Below are 26,152 nucleotides of genomic sequence, written 5' to 3' on the forward strand. Positions count from 1 at the left end.
CACTTCAGGCCCAGAGCATCCAAAGGTGAAGTGACTCAGGGATGAAAGTGATTTGGCCAGGGTCACACAGCCAATACATGTCCAATAACAGGGCTTATACCCAAATCTTTCTGGTTTTGAGTTTTCAGGCTCTCCATATTCTATGCCATGTTGCCTCTCAGACCCAAGCAAGTAATAGGTCTGAGTAGGCTGGACAGCTTCCAGGTAGATTTTTAAAAAATCATACTGACAATCAGGTAGATCTGTTGGGTTGCTTAAATGTTCCACCTAAGGCTACTGTTGACAAGTAGATGATATTAAAATACAGTAGCATGAGAGCACTGTAACCTTTCTGAACCTCAGTTTTCTCATTTGTAAAATGAGGGAGTTGTATTAGATTGCCCATTAGGTTGCATTCAGCTCTAAGTATAGTTCTTATGATTCTATAAATACTATAGAAATATGACCTATTATTATTACTATTGATCCCATTGAATACTCTATGCCTGAGACTTTGAGCTGAGTTGGAATGAAAAGGAGGCTCTGCATATAACATTTTCTGTATTCTTTCTCCTCCTCCCCTTCTCGACCATTCCACTCCAAATCCCTAGAACTATCTCCTCATGCTCAGAATGATTTAGGATCTGTTCCTTAGATTACAGGCTTGAAACCCTGGGTTTTGGGTATTAATTCAAGTCTGTGCAGCCCTGGTTCTGCTTCCCAAATGAGAAGTCCATTCTATTTTCAGAGTTGAAGTATCTAACAGCACATAAGGCTTCTATGAAGGAATCCAGGGAGAGGGGAGGGCGGACAGGGGACAGGGAGGAGGGGAGGAGGAGGAGGAGGAGGAGAAGAGAGAGAAAGGAGGGGGGAGAGAGATTGATTGGTATAGGATGGTGACATTCTCCTATACTTAAGTAGATTCTAAGCAGATCTTCACTTCTCTGCCTAAATATCTTAGCAGATTTATTTTTTATTTTTATTTTTTTGGTGAGGCATTTGAGGTTAAGTGACTTGCCCAGGGTCACACAGCTAGTAAGTTTTAAATGTCTGAGGCCAGATTTGAACTCAGGTCCTCCTAACTCCAGGGCCGGTGCTCTATCTACTGTGCCACCTAGCTGCCCCCCTTAACAGATATTTGTGAAGTATTTATAACTAACTATTTCTTTTAATGTAAGGATCAAGGATATTAAAGATAATTGAAATATTTAGATAATCATTTAGATAATCCAGAATCACAGTTTTTACCATTCTGGTTTCCAGTGAAAGGACCTTGAAAGAACCTTAGTGGGGGCAGCTAAATGGCACAGTCGGCTTTTAAAGCAACCGGCCCTGGATTCAGGCAGTACCTGAGTTCCAATCGGCCTCAGACACCTTGACACTTACTAGCCGTTGTGACCCTGGGCAAGTCACTTAACCCCTCATTGCCCTGCAAAAAAAACCCAAACCAAACCAACCAAAACAAAAAAAAAAAAAAAGAAGAAAAGAAAAGAAAGAACCTGAGTGGGGCCAGGAACAGGCAACACACTCCTTGTTCTCCACTTTTATGTCCATACACTTGCTTGGGTCCAATCTCTCAAGCAGCCTTTTCTTATCTGAGGTTCCCTCTAAATCTCTCATAGATGTTAACAAATTACAGAAATAATTAGTTTGGTTTCTTTCCTGCCGTTGCAGGCAATGAGGGTTAAGTGACTTGCCCAGGGTCCACACACCTAGTGTTTAAGTGGCTAAGGCTGGATTTGAACTCAGGTCCTTCTGAATCCAGGGCTGGTGCTTTATCCACTTCGCCACCTAGCTGCCCCCAGTTCTTCAGTTCTGGGTCCAAGATCTAATCATTCTGCTATTGTACCTGGGTGGAGCATGTCAGTCTATTGCCTGTGGATCCACTCAATAATTTCACTTTCCAAATCAAAATTGGCCACCACTTTACTGTGTTTTGTTGTTTTCCTCTATCAGAATATAAGCTCCTTGAAGGCAGGGACTATCTGCTTCTTGTATAAGTTTTCCAGGACTTATCACAGAGCTTGGCATATAGTAAGCACTTAAATGGTTTTTTATTCATTTTTCTTCTTCCTGCTAATCTTCTGATACATGTACCTATGAAATGGCTACAAGAAAAGCACCAAATGGAACACAGAGACACAAAAATAAGCTTGAATGATCCACTCTAGATATTTAGCTCCTGACTTACTTTACAGTTGATTGTACTGCTTATTATCACTTCTAAGTGTTTACATTTCCTCTTGCATTCCCCACATGCTTCATGCTTCTTTGTGGCCTAACCTTTGATTGGGAGTGCACCTAGTGGAAGGTAAATTGAGAGCATCCTTCCAGGGAAGAAGAGAAAGGAAGTGAAAAACTTCTCAGGAATTCATAACATAACCACCCTATTTTCAGCACAAGAATTCTGGGTAAAGTGAGGCAGCACTTTTGCCCAGACATCCTCTCTGCAAAGGGGAGTCAATGAAGACAGTAAGGAGATGTAGGAGGTTCTTGCAGGGTCCCATTTGGTGGAACTAAGGAAAATGTAGAGATAGCTGAGGAGAAAGAAGGCATGTTGAGGGATACTAGCCTAAAAGAAAGTAGTATGGTTGTCTAAGATCTCATGAGAGAGGTTTCATCTCTTATATTTTATTTCCTCTCTTTTTCATAGCCAGATTCCTAGAAAAAAATCCATTTAACCTCACCATCTTTACTTTCTCAACTTATACTCTCTTTTCAACCTCTTGCGATCTGGCTTCTGGCTTTATTATTCAACTGAAACTACTCCCCCAAAGGTTACCAGTGATCTATTAATTGACAAATTTGATGCCATATTCTTGATCTTTATTGACCTCGCAATGGGGTTTGACACTGACTATACCCTCTTGTTAAATATTCTCTCCTCCCTACATTTTCATAACATTGAACTCTTCTGGTTCTCCTCCTGTTTGGCTTTTTCTTCACCATCTTTGCTGGATCATCATCCTTGTTTCATCCCCTATATATTAGAGTACCTTAGAACTATGTGATCTAGGCCTTGTTGTCACTAAGTACTTTCTTGGTTATTTCATCAACTCCCTTAGGTTCAACTATCAAACTATCACCTCTCTGCAGGTAATTCCTAGATATCTCTCTCTCTCTGCTTTATTTATCTCCTGCATTCCAGTGCTGTCCCACTAACTGTCCATTGACAAATCATAACTGAATGCCCACTAGGAAACTCTAATTCAACATATGTGAAACATAATTCAATACCTTTATTTCTCCTCCTTCCATATTTCTATAACTTCTTACCATTACCCTTTCAGTCACTCAGGTTGGAAATTAGTCACCCTTGATTAATTCTCAATTGTAAAATGGGTATAATAATAGCACCTACCTCACAGGGTTGTTGCAAGATCAAATGAGATAAAATTTTAAAGCACCTAGCACAGTGCTTGACACATAGTAGGTGCTTAATAAATTCATGTTCCTTCTCCTTCCTTTGATTCTTTCCTCTCCAATCACTCATGTAATCAGTTGCCAAGTCTTGTAGATTCTATCTTCCTTCACTTATACAACCACTACCCTAGTTCAGAAGCTTTCATTGTCTCCCCTCCCACATTATGGAAACAGCCTCCTTAATTTGTCTCCCAGCTTCTGGTCTCTCTCTTATCCAGTCTTTCCTTCATACTTTCCAAGTAAACATTACTAAAGACCAAATCTGACTATGTAACCCTTTTGCTCAAGAGTGAGCACTCTTGGGGCAGCTAGATGGCGCAGTGGATAGAGCACCGGCCCTGGAGTCAGGAGTACCTGAGTTCAAATCCAGCCTCAGACACTTAAACTTACTTACTGACTGTGTGACCCCTAGGCCAGTCACTTAACCCCAACTGCCTCACTAAAACAAAACAAAAACAAACAAAAAAAAAGAGTGAGCACTCTTTTGCTAGAATAACATACAAACTGGTCCTTTATTTGGCTTTTAAAACCATTCATAGATTGCCTCCTCCCTATCTTTCCAGTCTTCCTTTACATCACTTTCCTTTATTCACTGCCTACTCTAGCCATACTGGTCTACTTGCTATTATTCCCTGAAGAACCCAATATTCTATCTTCCATCTTTATGTCTTTGCCTAAGCTGCACCATCATACTAGCTCCCTACCCAGAATGCGCCCCTTTTCAACTTTTATAGAAACCATAGATTTCCCCTAAAGGTCAATTAGAATGCTGCTTCGTACAAGAAACCTGATCCTGATTTCCTCTCTTGCCCTCCCCTTAGAAATTACTTTCTATATAGTTTACATTTACTTTCATTTGTATGTGTGACTTTCCCCAATATCATGTAAGCTGATTTAAGGACGAAAGACATTTTGTCTGTCTTTGTACTTTCTAGATCCTAGCACAGTTCCATGGCCTATGATAGGCACTTACATAAATGTTGGCTGAATTGAGTTTGAGACCCACAATATCACAAAATAGTACGAGGAGGCAGTATCCCAGTCGGCAAGAGTATTGAATTAGTGTCAGCCCTACTTTTGAATCTTCAGTTTACTACCCTATTGTGTAATCTTGGATCTTACTTCTCTGGACCTCGGTCCTCCTCAATTGTTAAATGACGAAAGTTGAGCTTATTATTTTCTAATAGCTCCTTCTATGCTAACTATCTATAAATCTGTTTGAGTAGGTAGCCCAGCTCTAGCTCTTGAGGTCAGAGAAACATCTCTGTTTATCCATACCTGATAATACACTACACCCTATCGCATGTCTTTTAATTTTAATAAAAATGATAATCAGTGGGGCAAAATACTAACGTTGGGAACAGTGGGGTATATCTGTGGTAGCTGGAGACTCCTCCTTTCCTAGGAAGCCTTGTTGGGATGCCAGGAACCAAAAAAAAAAAACCCCTCAGCTGTTTTTGAGATCTGCATTAGTTAAAAAAAGACAAAACAAACAAACCACAACCCTTGAGTGGCCACAGGTGATAACTAATATAAACACATCAGTTTAATGCTGAGGCTGAGCTTTCTCCCCGTTTACAAGCTATTAACTGCATTCATTATTATAGCTAAGAAGAAACCTACTGCAGGCAGGGGAATCTTTGGATGCATTAGGAGGAACTGTGCCTAGTAAGTAAATGTTTTTAAATAGAGCTGTGGGGAATTCTGCTTGAATTAGTAGCTGACCTGAGAATAACATCAATTCTGGATAGCATTACACCACGGCCCTGACAATACCTTTACTTTCTGGATGTAAGACAACTCAACAGAAAAAGACAGTCCAACAACTTACCCCAGGGGTTCCCTTCACAGCAACAGATGTCCTGTAAAAGCCATCGTATCTGTGGAAAGAATTTGAAATTATTTCCTTAAAGATAAATGTAGGGAGGGGATCAGTTATTAAAAGAAAGGCCTTATATATATACACCAAAATATTCATGGAAGCAGTTTTGTACTAGCGAAGAACTGGAAACAAATTAGATGTCTATCAACGGGGGAATAGTTTAAACATTGTGGTATATGAATATATATTGAATATCATTGCACTGTAAGAAATGAGTATGAAGAATAGAGAGGCATGGAAAGATATATGAACTAATGCACATGACATATGTAGATCTAGGAAGAGCTATAAACATGTCAATCAGAAGAATAGTTAAAAACCCTACCACCCCAAAAATTAATGCTATAAAATTATAATGATTCAAGCTTGTCCCCAAAGAAGAGATAGGAGAATGCAGCTTCCTCTTTCTTTGCAGAAATAAAGGACTTTGCATATGATGTTGGGCTTGTTTGACATGTTGGTTTAATTTTGCTAAAACTGTCTTTTCTCTCTCTTAAAAAATGTTCTTTTTTTTCCACCCAGGCTGGAAGTATAGCGGCCATTCTGGGGCCGGCTCTCTTGCTGATTGGGATAGAAATCTTGACCTGTTCTGTTTCCAATCTGGTTTTGTTTTGCCCCTCCTTAGGTAGCCAGGTGGCCCTCAAGCTCCCAAGAGCTCACCATATTGGTGCCTGACTTAATTAGCATTTATACAGCATCTTCTATGTGTCAGACACTGTTCTAAGAATTTGTGGGCCTTAGTTAAAATAATTTCTAAATATTATTTTATTTGATCCTCACAACAACCTTGGGAGGTAGGTGTTTTATTATCTCTATCTTCAGTTAAGGAAACAGAGGGGCAAAACAGAGGTTAAATGACTTTCCCAGGACCATACAACTGGTATCTAAGGTTGGATTTGAAATAAGATCCAGACCCAGCATTCTATCTACTCTGTCACCTAGCTGCGCAGTACATGTTTTTTTAAAAAAAAACATTTTGGACAGTTTCCCCATAGTTACTTAGAACAGATAAGATGGATGGTTATCAAGTGTGTAGCAAAGAATGAGTATGTCATAAAGAGTTGGTATGACTTTATCAGGGATAGGCCAAGAAGAGAACCCTTTTGATGGTAGATAAGAGGAAATGCTGTAGATACAATTTACTTACATTTTAACAAAGCATTTGACAAAGTTTTTCACGATATTCTTTTAGACAAGATGGAGAGATGTGTTCTAGACGACAGCATGGTTTTGTCCTCTGGGGACCACAGATAATACAGGAGGATTGAGTATTGCTCAAATGGCTGACTTCAAAAATTAGACATCAGAGGTGTAATTCCAGCTGGGACGGAGGTCTCCAGTAGTGTGTCTCAGGGATTTGTGCTTAGAGCTGTGCTGTGTACCATTTTCATCAATGACTTGAATAAAGTCATAGATGTTGTGTTCACTTATTAGATTGTCAGATGACAAAAAGCTGGAAAGGACAGCTAACACCAGTTGAGAGGATTCAAAAAGATCTTGACAGGCCCAAATATAATAAGAAATTTAATAAGGATAAATGTGAAGTCCTATATTTGAGTTAATCAACTTCACAAATGCGAGATGGTGAGATGGCATTTTGAAAAAGGATTTTAGGGTGTTAGTAGGTGGCAAACTCAATATGAGTCAACAGTGGGGTTTGTTTTGTTTTGAACTAGACCCTGATTTCATTGGTATGGGGAACTCCTGACAAGAAAACTTGTCTACCAAGGCAGATTGGCACCTACTCTGCCACTTGTAGTCATAGACAGTTGCCTGGGGCACTGAGAGGTTAAGATGACATGTCCAATGAGGATATGAGACAACCTGGCTTAGTGAGTGCAGTGATGGACTTGGTGTCAGGAAGGCACAAGTTAAAATTTACTCTAAGACACTTAAAAGCTGTGTGACCCTGAACAAATCACTTAAACTCTCTGGGCCTCAGTTTCCTCATATATAAAAATGTGGGGGTTGGACTAGATGACCTATAAGGTCATCTCTTTTAGCTTTAAGTGTATGATCCTATGATGGTTGTCTTCTAGTAATGTATGGTTTCCAAGAGGAAGAGCAATTAGGCTTATTTTGGTGATCAGGAAGACAAAACTAGGAGCAAAGAGGGGAAGTTACACAAAAGCAAATTGAGGTTTGCTGTACTTTCTTAAAAATCAGAGCTATTCAAAAGTGGAATGGGCTTCCTTGGAAAGTAGGGGTACCCCATCATTGGAGGTCTTCAAGCAAAGAAGGATTGGTTAGAATGTAAGCTTCTTGTGAGTAGGAATTTTTCATTCTTTGTATCTCCAACACTTACCATAGCGTCTGACACCTAATAGGCACTTAATAAACTCTTATTTGTAAAGTATGTGTAGAGAGATTCTTTTTCAGGTATGGAGATGTTTTAGATGGGCTTAGTGATCCTTTCCAGTTCCTAGATTCTGAATGACAAGTGTCAAAACCCAGCAGATGCTTTTCTACTGGCACATGCATTTTTGCATGGAAGGATATCTACTGTCTTTTTCCCCAAAAAAGATGAAATAGGAATATATTTTACAATTAGGAATGAGATTTTCTAAAAAATAAATTATTTTGTGGAATCCCTCAAGATAATCTGTTTTTACAAAGATAGCATATTTATTTTCTCACTAAAATCCTCCCATGATGCCTCATTGTAGCCTGAAAATGATTTGGGGGCACCAGGGGACCACAAACTCTGCCAGGTCCTGTGAAGGCAGAAAGGCATCCAGTACCAACCCTGTGACTATTATCTGTATATAGCTTGCTTTTCTATGTTTGCATGTTGTCTACCCCATTAGATTGTAAGCTTCTTGAGGGAAAAGAATGTTTTTGGCCACCTTCTGTATACCTGGCACTTAGCACCAGGTCTGGCACATAGTAGGAGCTTGAGAAATGATTAGTGATTGATTTGAGGCCCGGCTTAGCTAGGTGTGGAGAGGCTCATTATTAGTGAGTTAGCAACCAACGACAGATATTTTCAGTCACAGCTCCTCATGAAGACTTCTGCTAAGGCATAGAGGGATTTTAGTCAGGCTCATTGAAGGGAATACTCCAAAACAATGAGATCAGAAATCTTTGATGTATTTAGATCAAGTAGAATTGATTAGATAGATCAAATTGTAAATATAATTATAGAATAAACTTTCTTCATGACAGCACATGGTGTTTTATTCACTCAACTTTTACTCTCACAATGGGGTTTGGTTGAGCTGAAAAATCAACTGAGAAATTTTCAATATTTTGAATATGCAAACTAGTGCCAAATCTAATGCTGTTTGAGAATTTGTGGGCCCTAATTACTCAGCATTCTCTCCGGAACTCCAATACATAGACACTAAAGGAAATAAGAAATTGAGTCAGAGGAGTTGCCAAAATAGAATCAGTTATAAGAAAATAGATTTAGAGCTGGCAGGGACCTTAGAGATCACATCTAATCCAACTCTCTCCTATCTTACAGATGAGGAAACTGAGGCCCAGAAGAGTTCAATGACTTGATCCAATCCCAGCTCTCTTTCTGCTGTAGAATGAGACTTCCTGACCTTTTCAAATTCGCATAACCAGCTACTTAGCAGTTTCAGTTACACCAAACCATGAATACTGACTGTGAATCTATACACTTCATGACCATAGGTTTTTAATTTCAAAACCCCTGTTACTTTGTATGTAACAGGGCCGGAGTAGTCACTATTAAACTTATTTTTATGGAGTTCAAATCCAAAAGCATAAGGAGAATGAATACTGTGGTTTCTTACTCTTACTCTCTGAAATTTTAGTGATGTTAACTATACCTGGAATTTCCATACTGCCTTTATGCTCATTAATTTAAAACCTTGAATCAGAGTACCTGACTCCAATCTTGGCCTTGCTGTTTACTAGCTGTGACCTTGGGAAGGTTACTTCACATCTCTTGACCCCAGTCTCCGCATCTATAAAATGAGGGCTTGGGAGCGCGCGACCTCTAGAATTCCTTCCAGTCCTAAATCTCTGATCTCATTTACTGGGTACTTACTGTATACGAGACACTACATGCTAGGTGTTGTAAGGAATAAAAAAAAAAGACCTGGTCCCTTTCTAAAGAGAATTTAGAATCTAATAGGAGAGTTAGGATGAACATACAAATAATTATAACCCAAAGTAGATTCTGCAAACTGCCATAGTGGTGCTATAGCCAAAGTACTATAGGAATTTGGGGGAGAAAGAGAACACTTCTAACAGAGTAATAGGATAAGGAATAGATGAAGCAGCGTTGTAGTGGAATACTGAAAAACTACAGTCATCCAATAAACATTTATGTTGTTGTTGTTGTTGTTCAGTGGTATCTGACTCTGACTCTAGTTGGGGTTTTCTTGGCAAAGCTACTGGAGTGGTTTGCCATTTCCTTCTCCAGCTCATTTGACAGATGAGAAATCTGAGGCACATAGGGTTAAGTGACTTGCCCAGGGCCACGTGGCCAATAAGTGTCTGAGGCCAGATTTGAACTTGGGTCTTCCTGACTCCAGGCCCAGCATTCTATCCACTGTGCCCCCTATTGGCCCCAGACATTTATTAAGCAAGTGCTAGAGATACAAATAAGAAAAAGGAAAGACAATTCCTGCCCTCAAGGAGTTTATAATCTAACAGGGAAAGATAATACACAACAGGGGCAGCTCGGTGGCACAATGGATAGAGCACCGGCCCTGGAGTCAGGAGTACCTGAGTTCAAATCCGGCCTCAGACACTTAACACTTACTAGTTGTGTGACCCTGGGCAAGTCACTTAACCCCAATTGCCTCACTAAAAACAAAAAACAAAACCAAGATAATACACAACAGTAAATCAGAAGGGAGCAAATGTGCTGGGCCGGGGTAGAAGGGATTATTTTAGGTTAGGGACTGAAATGGTAGAAGAATAAGGGAAGGCAAAGAATTATAGGGGGCTATCAAGGTCACTAATAAAATAGAAAATGAAACTAGAAAATAATCCTTTAAATACTTTAACCTACCCTTTTCTCGGGAGCTATTATTTACCATCTGGATTCACCAGTGTTTGAGGAGCCACAGACACAGAAGGCAGGCCATCAACAGACAGACTCAGAGGCTTTGGTGAAATCACTGACTTGGCCTCGTTAGTGTGTGCTCCTTCTTGCTATTGGTCCAGGACTTGATTGAAATGAGGCTACTCCAATGGAACAGTTACAGGAAGGCCTCCATGAACCCTCTGGTCACATAGGCACAGGTGACTATGACCTTGTCCTGAAGCAAAGTTCAGGCACCACAGTGCTAGGATATAACAGAAGCTTACAGTGAAGATGCTATGATAGGGATGTGATGTTATTGCTGTCCACTTATGTGATTTGGATAAAAGGTAGGAATGTGAGGTAGAATGCTGGGAACAAGCCTCAGGGAATTGTTAGTTTATGTTGTTATATTAGATCACATAATAACATCAATAGTGGGCCATGTGAAGATCATTCTGGAACATACCAGAATGCATATGGAATTAAAGGTGGAAACAAGTGGAATAAAAATGAGCCCTCCCTGTGAGGACAATTTCCTTCATCTCTGCCATGATGAATGGAAGAAAAAAAAAGCTAATACTTTTCACCTTTGGAGCATTCAAGTTACTCTGCTGCCCTAAAAGTTACCAAAGAAGAGGCAAGACCTAACATACAAACCCTGAGCCAATGAAGATGAGAAGAGCTCAACCCTGTGTACCCTTATTCTATTGTTCTACCAATGACCTTGCCTTACTATACTGCATTCCTAGGTTACTTCCATTATTTGTCCCTTTCATTCCTACTCACATGCTGCTTAGTGGGCCTGGAAGAAGTCCTGAAACCACGCTGATTGCATTTGCTACAAATTCATATTATCTGATCCCAAATTGGCCCTCAGAAGTAAGATATTCCTAATGCTTCCTAATACCTTTTCTATGACAGCCAGTAGAGAAATGGTTCCAAACCTTCTTTTTTCTCCTCCAGCCTGCCACATCACAGTATATCCTACTCCCCTCTAAGCTGAGTATCTGTGATATTTCACTCAAAAAACTAAGGCCATTCACTGAAACCTCCCTTTTCTCTCTTCCTCTCTAACTTCCTGCTGACAGCCCCCATCTTCTCCACTCCAGTTTCTGATAAAGGGGTGACCCTTTTCCATGCCAAGGCAAACCCCTCTTACATGTATCACATGTATCCTTGGGTCTATCCCCTCTTATCTTCTCTAGTAGATTGCCCCCATTATTACAGTCCTTTCCCTCTAATCATCAAGCTCTCTCCACCAGTTTTCTTCCTTGAAAAAGTCATCTACCCTCAGTGCTTCTCATTCTCTTTTAATTGCTCTGCAATCTGGCTTCCTACCAAATCACTCAATTAAAATCTTTCTCTCCAATGTTGCCAACAACTTCTTAGTTAGCAGATCTCATGACCTCTTCTTAATACTTATCCTTCTTCACCTTTCTGCAGCATTTGACTCTACTGATCACCTTCTCTTCCTGGATATTCTCTTTCTCAGTTCTTATACCTGTCTCACTGTATCTTTTCAGTGTCTTCTGCTGTTTCTTCATGTCTTGTCCAGTAATTATGGGTCTGTACTGGGCCTCCTTCTGTTTTTTTCTCTAAATTATCTCATCATCTCCCATGGGTTCAAATATCATTTCCACATCCATGATTCCCAAATCATTATAATATATAATCCTAGAATCTCTCCTAAACTCCATCACCAATTGCCCTTTGGACATCACAAAGTGGATGTTACATAGACATCTCAAACTCTACATGTCCAAAACACAACTTAATATCTTTCCTTTCAACCCCACTCCTCTTCCAAGCTGCTCTATTATGGTTGATGCATAACCATTGTTCTACTCTGTGAGGTTCATAGCTTTAACAATATCTTCAACTCCTCCCTCTTTCACCCCACATATCCAATCAGTTGCCAATTCTTGTCATTTCTGCCTATAACACCACACATATGTTTCCCTCTTCTTTCTCCTTACTTAGTTACCATCCCAGTTCAAGCCCTTTTACCTCTGTCCTGGACTATTGTAACAGCCTTCTAATTGGTTTTCCTGTCTCAAGACTTTCCCCATTTTAATCTATCCTCTGCACAGCTGCCAAAGCAGTATACCTAAAGGGCACATGTGATCAGGTCACCACACTGCCCAACATACACTCAGCTAATCTAGGGGCTTCCTGTTATTTCTAGGATAAAATATAAACTCTTCTCTGTGGCAGTAAAGCTCTTTATGACATGGCTCCTTTCCCTTCAAGATTTAGCTTATGCCTCACCTTCTACATTCCAGTCCCTCATTTGCTAGGGACTTCCCTTCTGTGGTTACTCTGTATCTACCCTTTAGAATTCTTGAATAGACACAGATTTTCCAACCTATTAAGATGCAAGATCCTTGAGGGTAGGGGCTATTTTGCTTTTTAAAAAAAAAAATCTGTAATTTTACTTACTGCTTAGCACATAGTAATAAATGTATTTATTTGTTTGTTTGTTTGTTTGCTTGTTTGCTTGTTTATTTTTTTGGTGAGGCAATTGGTGTTAAGTGACTTGCCCAGGGTCACACAGCTAGTAATTGTCAAGTGTCTTGAGGCTGGATTTGAACTCAGGTCCTCCTGAATCCAGGGCCGATACTCTATCCACTGCGCCACCTAGCTGCCCCCACACTGTAATAAATTAATAAATATTTGCTTGCTTGATTATATTGTAGGCAAATGGAATACTGTGATAATGATAATAATAACTGGCATATATAGAACACTTTAAGGCTTACAAAGCACTTTACAAATATATTATTTTCTGGGAAATAGGTGCTATTATTATCCCCATTTTATAGATGAGGAAACTGAAGTAGACACAGGTTAAGTGATTTGCCTAGGGTCACAAAGCTAGTGTCTGAGGCTGGATTCGAACTCAGGTCTTTCTGACTCCAGGTCCATCATGTGGATCCCTTTTCCACCAAACATTCCCAGTACTTCTTGGTGTAAACCTGATCACCCCATTTATCACCCCCTACTGTGAGTACGGCTCTGACCTATCTTTACCCAAATTTCACACATGCCCCTGTCCATGGTGCTTCATTTTCCTAAGAGATTTTTCAAAATCTTGGCCATGGTAAATGTGGAGAACTTCATAGGTCAAGACCTCATTCACTGGGTTACTAATTCCTTCTTTTTTTTTTTTTTTTTTAGTGAGGCAATTGGGGTTAAGTGAAGGGTCACACAGCTAGTAGGTGTTAAGTGTCTGAGGCCGGATTTGAACTCAGGTACTCCTGACTCCAGGGCCGATACTCTATCCACTGCACCACCTAGCTGCCCCTACTAATTCCTTCTTAACCAAAAGTCACTCCTAAGGCTGCTGAAGCTATAACAACCATTCTTTTGTCTTAGATATGATTATTCCTAAATCTGATGCCCTTCAATACTTAGCTCCATTATGAGAACATCATTCTAAACAGAAATAATAGAAAACATTTGAATGGTAAAGTTGATAAAGCAATTTATTCATAAGAAATCTGTGATGGAGTTCACACAAGTATAATTAGTCCATTTTGCATATGATGAAACAGATTCTAGGGGTGAATATAGTAAGAATCTGAACTGTAATTCACACCTAGGCAAGTGTGTGCTGGAGCCAGCTCCTGGGTTAGAGACAATTGTTAAATGTTCTGTGTCAGCATTTATACCTTGGAAATGAGCACATGTTACAAGTCAAAACTTATTGTTTTGTTGGTTGTCAACTTAAAAAGTTTTGGAGAAAATGTTAATGATGCAGATTAAATTTAAAGCGTGTTCCACTTTGGAGGAAAGCTGGTTGTTAAACATTTACCAGCACATCCTAAATCTCTGTCTCCTGGCTCCAAGTCCCACATTGCACAGTACCTGGCTGCTTGATGTTATTTTGTCCCACTTTCGATCCATAGTCAATAGATGGGCCAGTATACCTTGGATATACCAGTATACCCAGTACAGTGTTGATGTCAATTCTATTTCTGGGCACTGTTGCTGAAACTGTATTCAGCCCTCATGGTCAGTACCCAGTACCACTTGGTGTCTGTTTTAATCTGGACATAAGCTTCCACACATGGGGAAAAAGTAGATTCAGCAGAATCCAATTAAAGAGGTTAGGTGAAGAGAGCTCCAGCCCTTTTCAAAACTAAGCTAGCTATAGCTTAAAAGCAACCAAATGTCCCCAAGCAAAATAAACTGCTATAGTCCTTTTGTGCTACAGCCACCCTCCTTTGAGCTTTGACTACATAGATCTCCTTTGATTTACCTAGTTTCCAGTTTTACTGAATTATCAGTCAGTCATTTACTTGGCCTTTAGCTCTCTCTGCCTTCAGAACCCCCTTGTTGCCTGATTGCTTCACTCTGATATGAGGATGTCCCCTTTGCGTCTGGCTCTTTAAAAAAAACAACATTTTATTCATATTTTCTTTTACAACACTTGGATTTCTCAATATACCCAATATATATTCAATATATCCCCTTTCCTACCCAGAGAGCTATCCCTTATTACCAAGAATACATTTTTTATATTTATTTTGTGTGTGTTCGTGGGGGCAATGAGGGTTAAGTGACTTGCCCAGGGTCACACAGCTAGTAAGTGTCAAGTGTCTGAGGCCAGATTTGAACTCAGGTCCTCCTGAATCCAGGGCCAGTGCTTTATCCACTGTGCCACCTAGCTTTCCCCTGCCTCTGTCTCTATAAGACTGCTTTGACTGACCCATTGCCAACCTCTTCTCTACAAAAGAGAACTGGATCCTTTCCTTCCCCCATTTAACAAGGGTTCCTCACCCAAAGCACCACACCCCTGAGGAGTGTTAGATGCTCAATACCTCATGCTCTGCCCTCACCCCACCCTTTGCTCTGTTCCTGAACTGGGTCAGGCTAGGCAGGACTATAAATGTAAAGAGAACCACCAGCGCAGGCCTGCCTGAGATAACCATGAATAACAAGACTTATTCAGATTCACCAAAACTGGGACCTCAATACCTCCTCATCAACACCCTGACCCTCCCATATCTCTTATGACTGAATTGTAGTGTTCATGTCTAGGTCCTGATTTCCTGAGGGGCACATTTATTTTTTTTTGTTAGAACCAAAGATAAGGGTCCTCTGGGGTTTCACTGAAACCAGCCCCTAACAAGAATTCAACTAAGCTGGACTTCTTAGGATAAAGAACTGTAACTATGTACCACATAGAATGAGAAAGCATGATAGAGTAGATGAAGAGCTGGTCTCAGAGTAAAGAAAACCTGGGCTCAAGGCCCATCTTTAACTCATACAGTCATATCACCCTGGATAAGTCACTTAGAGTCTCAAGCAGTTCTATAATATTATAAGCTGTAGAGGAGGTGACACTTTCCATTGATATAGGGAGTTTGCTTAACCAATGAATTCGGCTATAGTGCTTCAACTCTTAATGATTATAGCTCCCTCAGGATAATTATCACCTATAACCTGTTCATTCTTCATCAGCTAGACCAGTGGTGTCAAACTCAAATGGAAATGGAGGCCACTAAATAATAAATAAGCATTCCTGTGGGTTGCATATTGAATTAGAAAACCACATATTAATATTGTTCATGTTTTATTGTATTTTTATTTATGTTATTAAATATTTCCTGATTAAAATATAATTGGGAAATATTTAACAACATAAAGAATAATACATTTTAATCTGGCTCAGGTTAGAATTAGTAGTGTTATGGGCTGCATGCTTGGCTATGTGTTTGACACCTTTGAACTAGACCAACTCTGGGGGAGAAGAGGGTGTGCTGTGATTTTTACTAAGTTGACCCTCCAAGGAGAATACAACCTGGTTCATGTATGGAGGAAAGATGAATGGGAGGCCATATTCAGAACCAGGTGTAGCCATCATGAATTATGGTATCTATCTACACCTTATAATGTTCTCAATGTGCTATTACAGTGATACTTGATAATCTTTTTTTTTTTTTTTTTTAGTGAGGCAATTGGGGTTAAGTGACTTGCCCAGGGTCACCCAGCTAGTAAGTGTTAAGTGTCTGAGGCTGGATTTGAACTCAGGTACTCCTGACTCTAGGGCCGATGCTCTATCCACTGTGCCATCTAGCTGCCCCTACTTGATAATCTTTAAAAGAAATTTTGGACCAGACCTGTGATTTCACAGTTATGCAGAACTCTCAGTGAGAAAATTCCTGTTTCTAAAGCAGATCTGCACCTGCTCTGTGACTTATACTCTTAGAGAGTTGTCTGGCTCAGAGATGCCAAATACACATCTGGCAGGCTTTATCCTGTAGGCCACATGCCAGAGTACAGTATAAATCAGATTAAAATATAATTGGGAAATATTTAACAAAATAAGTAAAAATACAGTAGTACATAGATAATGTTAATGTGTATATATATGTGTGTGTGTATATATATATATATATATTTCTAAGTCAGTAAGTGATCACAGGGATCCTTAAATATGGTTGAGTAACTTCATTTCTATTTAAGTTTGACACTACTGGTCTGGAGCACTGAGAGGTATTAAGGATTTGTCTAGGGTCACACAACTGGTATGGGACTTGACCCCAGGTTATCTTGATTATGACACTGGCTCTTTATCTACTATAGCACGCTATCGCATACTTAATGACATTCTCATATATTCTCAAGAACTGGCCTAACAGGCCAGGGTTGCAACTCATGCCTTTAATCCCTGCTCCCAGGGATTAAATTAATCTCAGGAATTCTGACCTCCAGTAGGTTATGTCAATTTGGTATCTCAACTAAGTCCAACACCAGTATGGTGAGCCCCAGGGGACTACCAGACTGCCTAAAGAGGGGGAAATTGGCCCAGGTTGGGCCAATTTGAGCAGGTCAAAGCTCCCTTTGTGATAAGCAATGGGGTCTGGCCTATGAATGACCACTGCCAGACCAGTCCCGGCAAGATAGAAAAACCCAATCTCAAAAAACAAACAAAAACTGGCTCAAATACAATACTAACCTCAATGGGGAGGCAGGACAGTTGAGCTAGAAGGCCTTGGCAGTTGCTAATAGCCCTAATGAGGGTACCAGTCTCTTTTATGCTGAGAGTGCCTGTGGGCAACATTTAAAAGCAGAGAGCCTCTGGGTTGGTATTCTGAACTAGCCTTTTAATTGTGGCTGTAGAGCTGACTGTACTGACAGGAATGAATGCAAGAGAACTAGGCCAAACTTCCCTCTACTTGTATCCTCTTATACTGTGTGTATCCCTGGGAAGGTCTTGTGCCTTAAGCTAACGGGTGTACAGCTTGAAGATTAGACATGAAGTGTGATGAAGAACTGGATCATGATAAATCTTGGATCACAAGGCTAGCAAAAGCAGTGACCTTGACAACAACTTTCTAGCCCTTCCCTAGTTACTTTGGCAAAGTTTTATCAGAGAATCCTGAGGACCCTGGTGCCTCAGTGGTCAAGGGATCTTGAAAACTACACACATCCAGACAGTCCTAAAACTCAATCAGCAAGCATGTGGCAGGCATTGTACCAAGTGCTTGGGGTAAAAAGACAAAAGTACCTTACAATTTAGCTAGGGAAGAAAACATATATATATATAGATAAGTACAAACAAGAGAGATTCATGATGATTTTGTAGGGAAGGCATTAGGAGCTGAGGGGGACAGGAAAGGCTTCATGAGAAGAAGACATCTAGGCTGAGCCTTGAAGGGAATGAGGGATGCAAGAGGCAGTGAAATATAGTCTTGGCATGAGGGACAGCCAATGCAGAGGTGTGAGGAGGGAAATGGAGTACCCTATGTGAGGCATGAGAAGGCAGCCAGTTTGGTTGGACCATAGTATAAGTGAAGAGGAATGAGACATGTATAATTAGGCTGGAAAGGTAGGATGGTAGCTAGGTCATTAGGGCTTTAAATGCCAAACAGAGGAATTTACATTTGGTCCTTGACATATCAGAAGCCACTGGAGTTTGAGGGACATGGTCAGATGTACATGCTAGAAAAATTACTTTGGAAGTTGTGTGGAAGATGAATTGGAGCTGAGATAGACTTGAGGCAGGAAAGCTAATGAGGAGGCCATTTCAATAGTTCAGGTGAGAGTTCATGAGGGTCTGATCTAGGCTAGTGGCTATGTGAGGGGAGAGAGTTGGGGTGGATCAAAATTAGTAGGCCTCCACCAGTTGTGGACAACCATGGATCAGCACCTTGAAGAGCCACAGGCCATAGTGTGGCTGTGTAGTCCAATGTGGACTGCAGCTCCTGAGTGACATAACCGGTAACTGCAGCATCCTGTGTTGTATCTACCCCATAAGGAGTAGCTGGAGTGTCCTCTCCAGGGCACTGGCCTGGGCAGATCAATATGGAAAACAAGCTGTTGCCCATGCAGCAGGTTTTCCCTCTCCACGACATTGGTGGATCCAAAGGGGAGGCAGAGCCAATATAGTTTGGCACCAGTGCCTCCGCAGGAGTTGCCAGAGGGATGTGATGTCCAACATACAACTGCCTAAGGGACTCCGACTCCTGATTTTTCCTTGGTTAACAGGGAAGCCTTTCCCATATATGGGTATAGCCGCAAGGCAGTGGAGGTTTAAAATCAGGGTTTCCTTCCCCTAGGCAGGTTGCCTGCTAAGGCTAATGAGCCCCACCTGCCCTATCAAACTAAGATATGGCAACTGATTAGATATGTGAAATGAGTGGAAATGAAGAGTTGAAGACGACACAGAGGCTGTAAATCTGGGTGACTAGAAGGATAATGGTATATACAAGAGTGATGAGGAACTTTGGAGGAGGAGCGGGTTTTGGGGGGGGAGAGATACGGTTCCATTTTGGACATGTTAAGTTTGAGTACTATACATGAAAGTTAGATAAGTATAAGTTTAATTGTGAGGAGTTTGAGTTTCTAAGTCATACATTCTTCCAAAAAAGATTTCTATCCCTGGAAGATTCATGGAGGCAGTATGGTACAGTAGGAAAAGCACTGGATGCAGAGCCATTGGACCTAGGTTCAAATCTCAGCTCTGTCACTTATTACCTATGTGACCTTGGGAAAATAATTTTATCTTCTTGGATATCAGTTTCCTTATTTATAAAATGAGGGAATTGAAAGGTTATAACTTTGATTCCCTCTTTTTTTTTTTTTTAGTGAGGCAATTGGGGTTAAGTGACTTGCCCAGGGTCACACAGCTAGTAAGTATTAAGTGTCTGAGGCTGGATTTGAACTCAGGTCCTCCTGACTCCAGGGCCAGTGCTTTATCCACTGATTCCCTCTTTTTATAAATAAGGAAACCGAGTCAGAAGTCTAGTTGGCACAAACACAGCAACATTTCTAGGGTGAGTTCAGCGCTTTCTATGGGGTCTGGAATATGTTGAAAAGGATTGGGTAAAAGTACACCCTTGGGGGGCAGCTAGGTGGCGCAGTGAATAAAGCACTGGCCCTGGATTCAGGAGTACCTGAGTTCAAATCCGGCCTCAGACACTTGACACTTACTAGCTGTGTGACCCTGGGCAAATCACTTAACCCCCATTGCCCCACAAAAACCCCCAAAACCCCAAAAGTACACCCTTTCAGAGATTATTGAGTTCATTGTACCCCATTATTATAGGATCATTAATTTTGTGGCCTAGGAACATACACAATTTTAATGTTGAAAGAATAATTAGTAAGAAACTTTTTAAAGTTATAACTTTAAAGGTCCCTCCTAGCTTTAAAGATATGATCCAATGACTTCAGTCCCCCTTGGGATAAAGTAAGTTTCTTGCTAATTGTCCTTCACAATATTGTCTCAAAGGGCCGCAGTATTAAGGCATCATTTGCACAAAGCATGAAAACTTAGAGCACCTATATACAGTCCACCACTCAATTGGTACCATGTGTACCAGCCACTCTTCTTTTCTTCTTTCAACTAGACTTCATGACTTTCATTCACAGGAGTAATTTTACCCAGACTCTAAAAGTTAGTCCTAGTCTCTCTGAGTTGGAAAGGACCTCTGAGGTTAGCAGGTCCAATCCCTACCGAAAGCATGAATTATTTCTATGACGTCCTCAGTAAATATTCAACCAACATCTTCCTAAGTGAGAGGGAACTTGCTACTTCATGAGGCAGACCATTCCATTTTTGGACAGCTCTAATTGATAGGGACATTTTTATCATATGGAGAGAACATCTGCCTCTCTAGCAAGACAACTTACCCAGATCATTAGTGGGAGCTGATAAGCTTCACATCCAACAAACTCAATAAATACTAACACTGCCCAGAATACACCATCAGAGCAAGTTAGTTGCTTCACTCCGCCCTGGTATTGCTTCTGGTTCCTACCACTTCCTAGATCTCTGAATTCTCATCTTTAGATGCAGCTTTTGTTTGCTTCCTTGTACCGTAATTCTCTGCTTTCTGGCTCAGATTAGCTCAGACCACACCCTTCAGTTCTTGACTGAATTTATGACTTGCACTGGACCTTGCTAGTCTAGACAAGAAGGCTAGGAGGAATGACTCCTTAAAAGTCCTAAACTCACCTTGGTCAACTTCTTTGAGCAAATTAGCAAAACTAAGACATCCAAGTCAGCTGTTAGAACCACAGACAGGCACCCTGAATAGTGATGCCTGTATAGCAACCCCATCCTACCTGCTGCAGGCTCACTCCCTGCAAAAAAAAAAAAAAAAAAAGATGAGAAATGTACATGAAAAGCTCCAGCACAAAGCACTATCCTTGTGATAAGTGCCATGAGAAGAGTGCAACCAAAGCAGGGTAAGAGTTCAGAGGTAGAGACCATTTCTAGCTCAGGGCATCAAGGAATACTTCATGGAGAAGTTAATTGAGCAGAGCTAGGAAGAAGGGATGGCACTGGGATGTTTAGAGCTTGGAATGGAGGGGTATTTCAGACAGGAAGGAAGGAAACAAAAGTTTGTTAAATGCCTCCCATGTGCTAGGCACTGTGCTAATCACTTTACAAATATTATCTTATGTGATCCTCACAACAACCCTGAGAAGTAGGTGGTATTATTCCATTTTTTAGAGTTGAGGAAACTGATGCAAATAGAGGTTAAATGACTTGCCCAGGGTCACGAAGCCAGTAAACATCTGAGGCAGGATTTAAACTCAGGTCTTCCTGACTCCAGGCCTAGTGCTTTATCTACTACACTATCTAGCTAGATAGGAAAGGATGAAATGCCTCCAGGGAATGGCAATTAGTCCACTTTGGTGAGGAGAGCATCAGGGGCCATGGATGAAAGGTAGATAGTTGAGCTAACAGTGCTCTAGAAATGACAAGTGGGGACCAAACCACTAGTAGGCTGCTTTCCATCCATTAGCCTGGAGAGTAGTAGGAAGCATTCTGTTTGCCCTACTATACCGTGGAGCTTTTATACTATGAACAAATGAAGGAAAAACCATTTATTAAACATTTAGTATAAGCCGGGCACTGTGCTAAGTGCTGTGACAGGCGATAATAACAACTCACATTTATATAGTGATATGAAATTTACTTTCCTCCTAGTGACTTAGTACTCAGTCAACAAGCATTTATTATTTACTGTGTGCCACACACTGTGCTAAGTGCAGGGGATACAAAGGGAATCATTCTAATGGGGGAGACAACATGCAAAAAATGAGATATATAATGAGAGGAAAATGACCCCTGCTCAATAATTCTCTGAATTTTAGCATCGATGTGTCAAAGGCTCATTTATCCTCATTCTCAAGAAAATGGACACTTGCAAATAAGTACTACAACTGGCAAGTGCAAGGACTGAGAGTAAGGGCTCACAGGCCCCTTTTTTATACCTAGTCCCTAACATGAAATGGACCTTCCCCTTGTTCATCACTGACTGATTACTTAAAGGTTACAATCTACTTGGGAAAGCTAGCTAACCGGAATGCAATATTCTTAACCCTAATTTCCATAATTATTCTTTGGGTTCTCAGCCAATGCGGGAGGTGACACGGGAACATTTCTTCAATCTTTCCTTATATGGACACAGCCCAGAAGAGGACCTCATTGAGAGCAGCTCAGGGCTACTTGAACCATGTGATCTGTTTGCTGGAAGAGAGGGAAGGGGGACTGAGACCTTTGTCCTCAAACAGTTCAGGAGGAGTGTCATTTGACTGGTGATGGTTATATTCTTATTGAGAGGAGACCATTACCCATTTCCTCATATATAAGATATAGATAGTGTAAATGGAAGAGAGTCTCAGAGGGCAGGCACAAGCAATGTGTGTGGGGGGGAAGGGGGAGGGACTAGGAAGACTAGGAAAGACCTCCTGCAGAAGGTGAGGTTTTAGCTGAGTTCTGAAAGAGATGAGGAGGGAGAGCATTCTAGGTACCAGAAATAGCCAGTGAAAAGCATAGAGAATCATATGAGAGGTGCAGCAAGTAAGCCTGGATAGCTGGCTCATAGAGTACATGGTAGGGAGTCAAGTATCTAGAGACTAGAAGGGGAGAAAGGATCCAGGTCGTAAAAGGCTTTAAATGCCAAACAGAGAGTTTTTATAGTTCATCCTGAAGGAAGTAGGGAACCATTAGAGTTTATTGAATGTGGGGGTGAGGAGAGGATGGGGGCGTGTAACCTGGTCAGATCGGATGTTTAGGGACATCACTTTGGCAACCTAGTAGAGGATGGTTTGGAGAGAAGAGGAGGGAGGAGGCCAGTGATAAGGCTACTGAAATGGTTAAGGCTGAGATGATATGGGTCTCTTTCAGGATAACAGCTGGGTGAGTGGCTAGAAGGGGCCCTATATGGGAGATATTGTGAAGGTGAAAATGACAATACTACACAACAGACTGGACATGTGGGGTGAGCAAGAGGAGGGAATTTTCAGATCTGGGAATCACCTGTGTAGAGATTATCATTGAACTCCTCAGAGCTGATAAGATCTCCAATTGAGAAATTATAGAGGGAGAAAAGCATAGGGCCTATGACAGAGCCTTGGATTAGCCACCATTAGTGGGGTTACCTGAATGAAGATCCAGCAAAGGAGCTGTCATGGAGAAGAGCCACGAGAAAGCAGTGTCACGAAAAGCTAGAGAGGAGAGGGAGTATGCAGAAGGGGGCACTCAACAGAGCCAAGAGAGGTCAAGAAGGATGAGGATGGAGAAAAGGGTATTAGGTGGGATGATCAAGAGATCATTCCTAACTTTGGAGAGAGCAGTTTCCCAGTTGAATAATGAGGTCACAAGCTAAACTGCAGAAATTTTAGAAGCAGGTGAGAGAAGTGGAGGCACCAATTGTAGATGGCTTTCTCAAGGATTTTAGCTGAGAGGGAAGGAGAGATATGTCAGATCAAGTAAGAGGTTTTTAAGGATAAGGGTGAGGAGATGTGGGTATGTTTGTAGGCAGTAGGGAAGGAGCCAGTCCATAGGGAGAGATTAAAGATGAATGAGAGTGAGGATGATGGGACAATCTGTTTGAGAAGATGGGAAGGTATTGGATTAAGGGTGTATTGAATAAAGGTCTTGACAAGGGAAAGAGCCACTTTAATGTGAGATAGGGATGAAAGAGTAGTGGGGCATAGTGGGGGACAAATATTAGGGGAAGAGATCTGAGTGATATGAGGAGGAGGGAAGATGAAAGGGCTTTTGCTAAATGGTTTCAATTTTTTTTCAGTGAAGTATTAGGTGAGGTCTTCACCTGAGGAGATAGGATGAGGGGGCATTATGGGGTGGGAGGAATGAGGAGGGATGAAAAGGTTTTGTTAAACCTCTGTTGTGAGTGGGATGGAGAATCAATTAGGGGGTGTAAAAGGTTTGCCTTGCTGTGGTGAGCACCTAGTTGAGATTACTTAGCATATATCGAGAGGCAAGTAGTAAAAATATTATTATCCCCATTTTATACACGAAAAAATACTGAGAATAAGAGAGTTTAAGTGACTTGCCCATTCGATCATTACTATCACAGCAGGGATCCAAATTAAAATCTTCTGATTCCAGGTCCAGCATTTTCACAATGCCATGTCCCTTATATCTCTTCCTTCCCAAACTGCTTCTTTCTAAGTGTACCTAATTCTTTTTATTGCCCGTGTAGGGGTGTCTAATATGTTTCAAGGACAGAAGTAGAGAACAGGGAAGGCAGTCAGGACACCCCGAGAGAAGCAAAAAGAGGTTTCAAGAGGATCTTTTCTCTTCCCACATAACAACTGGAGGTGTGAATAGTTTTCTAGCCTTTCCCCCTTCTTTTTAATAATGCAACTATGGCTTTCTAAAAAGTCATAGTTTATTTTCTACATAATCTAAAAAGAATGGTATAAAAAAGGCTAAGGAAGTCATATAGCCCTTCTTGAACTCCAGTCTCCTCCCTGTATAATAGGGTTGTTGTGAATTTCAAACTTCAAAACAATGTCATCATCATCATCATTATCACCACCATCTTCTTCATCATCATCACCACCACATGCTCACAACAACATCAACGTCAAACAGGGAGGTAGCACAATATAATAAATCCAGCACAGAGGTCCTTGGTTCAAATCATTCCTCAGTATTTCACTATGTGTATGACCTTGTCAACAGTGTGATGTGATAGAAACAGCTCCAGATTTAGAGTAAGAGGTGTTGGATATTAATCCCTGCTCTTACACTGAGTATGAGCTTGGGCAAAGAGCCTTCTCTTTGGTCCTCAAGTTTCCTCATCTATAAAATGAGAGAATCAGGTTAAATAGCCTCTAAAATTCCTGGGCCTCGACTTCCTCAGCTGTAAAATGAAGGGGTTGGACTATATAACCTCTGATTTCCCTTCCCCTTCTAAACCAATGAGCCTATTAAAACAACTTTTGTGGGGGCAGCTAGGTGGTGCAGTGGATAGAGCACCGGCCCTGGAGTCAGGAGGACCTGAGTTCAAATCCGCTTCAGACACTTAACACTTACTAGCTATGTGACCCTGGGCAAGTCACTTAACCCCAATTGCCTCACTAAAAAACAAAACAAACAAATAAACAAAAAACTTTTGTGTAGGCTGCACTAAATTCAATATACATCTGATTTACCCGGGCTGAGAAAACTTGATGAAAGCAAGCTAAGTGAAATGTAAACAAAATATATTTTCTTTTCTTTAGAACGAACATATAGGTGTAGTTTAGCGGATTAAATATAGAATAAAAAATAACCACGAGATAATTTCAGGAGGAGCATGTGAAACAAAGAAGAAGAACTTTGACCCTTCTGCAAACGAGCATATTCCCTAACCACCCTCGGTGTTGACCTACAAATATTGGGACATCAAAGCCATAGACAACGCTCTGGAGATGACTTCTGTAGCCCTGGAAAGTGATTAGAAGGGCCCATGGATGTAATGAGTCAACAGTCACTGGAAAGGTGATACTTTTAACCAACTCCTCCAGTTAACAAACAGTGGAGAAGGAAGGAAAGAAGAAAAGACATTTTTTTTTTTGCTAGTCTCCTTCAGGGTGGAGAAAATGGTTTCTTTGGTTTGGGGAAATTTGTGCTTTTTTTCTTGCAAGGTAATTTTACAAAAAAGCCTCTGCCATGCTTTGTTCGTTTATTCCTCAGGAGCCTGGCAAGTAATAATGTGGCATATTTTCCTCCTCTTCAGCAAGTATAAACCTGACTGCTGCCTTGTTCAGGGTGACTGTTTCCCTGAGTGCTTTGTCAATTCTTCACAATGTGCTGGGAGGCAGGGAAGACCTCCTCTACTGGATTTTACAGTTTGTAGGTTGAGATTAATGATCAGAATGACTAATAAAGGGCAGGTTTGGTTCAAGTTTTGAGTGACCCACAGGGTCAGTGATGTACAATTCACATTATTCAACGTGGTACAAAAGAACGGGAGAGAGGGAGCACTTTCAAGATTTATATCCATTTAAACCACGTTCATATATTTTTTAAAAGTAAGATGAGTATGTGGGAGTGGTTATTGATTGCTCACCTGTATCTTAGCATGTGAGTCCTAAGGGACTGG

General features: G+C 40.9%; 1 protein-coding gene across 1 annotated transcript in view; it reads right to left on the minus strand.

Moving 5' to 3' along the window:
* EXPH5 (exophilin 5) overlaps positions 1-26,152 on the minus strand; it is a 110,559-nt gene that overhangs the window by 18,815 nt on the left and 65,592 nt on the right. Inside the window, exon 4 of the mRNA XM_043998896.1 lies at positions 5,234-5,282. Within this exon, the coding sequence (XP_043854831.1) occupies positions 5,234-5,282 (49 nt within the window). The remainder of the gene's footprint in view (positions 1-5,233; positions 5,283-26,152) is intronic.

The sequence above is a fragment of the Dromiciops gliroides genome, chromosome 3, assembly GCF_019393635.1.
Source record: "Dromiciops gliroides isolate mDroGli1 chromosome 3, mDroGli1.pri, whole genome shotgun sequence".
Taxonomy (NCBI): domain Eukaryota; kingdom Metazoa; phylum Chordata; class Mammalia; order Microbiotheria; family Microbiotheriidae; genus Dromiciops; species Dromiciops gliroides.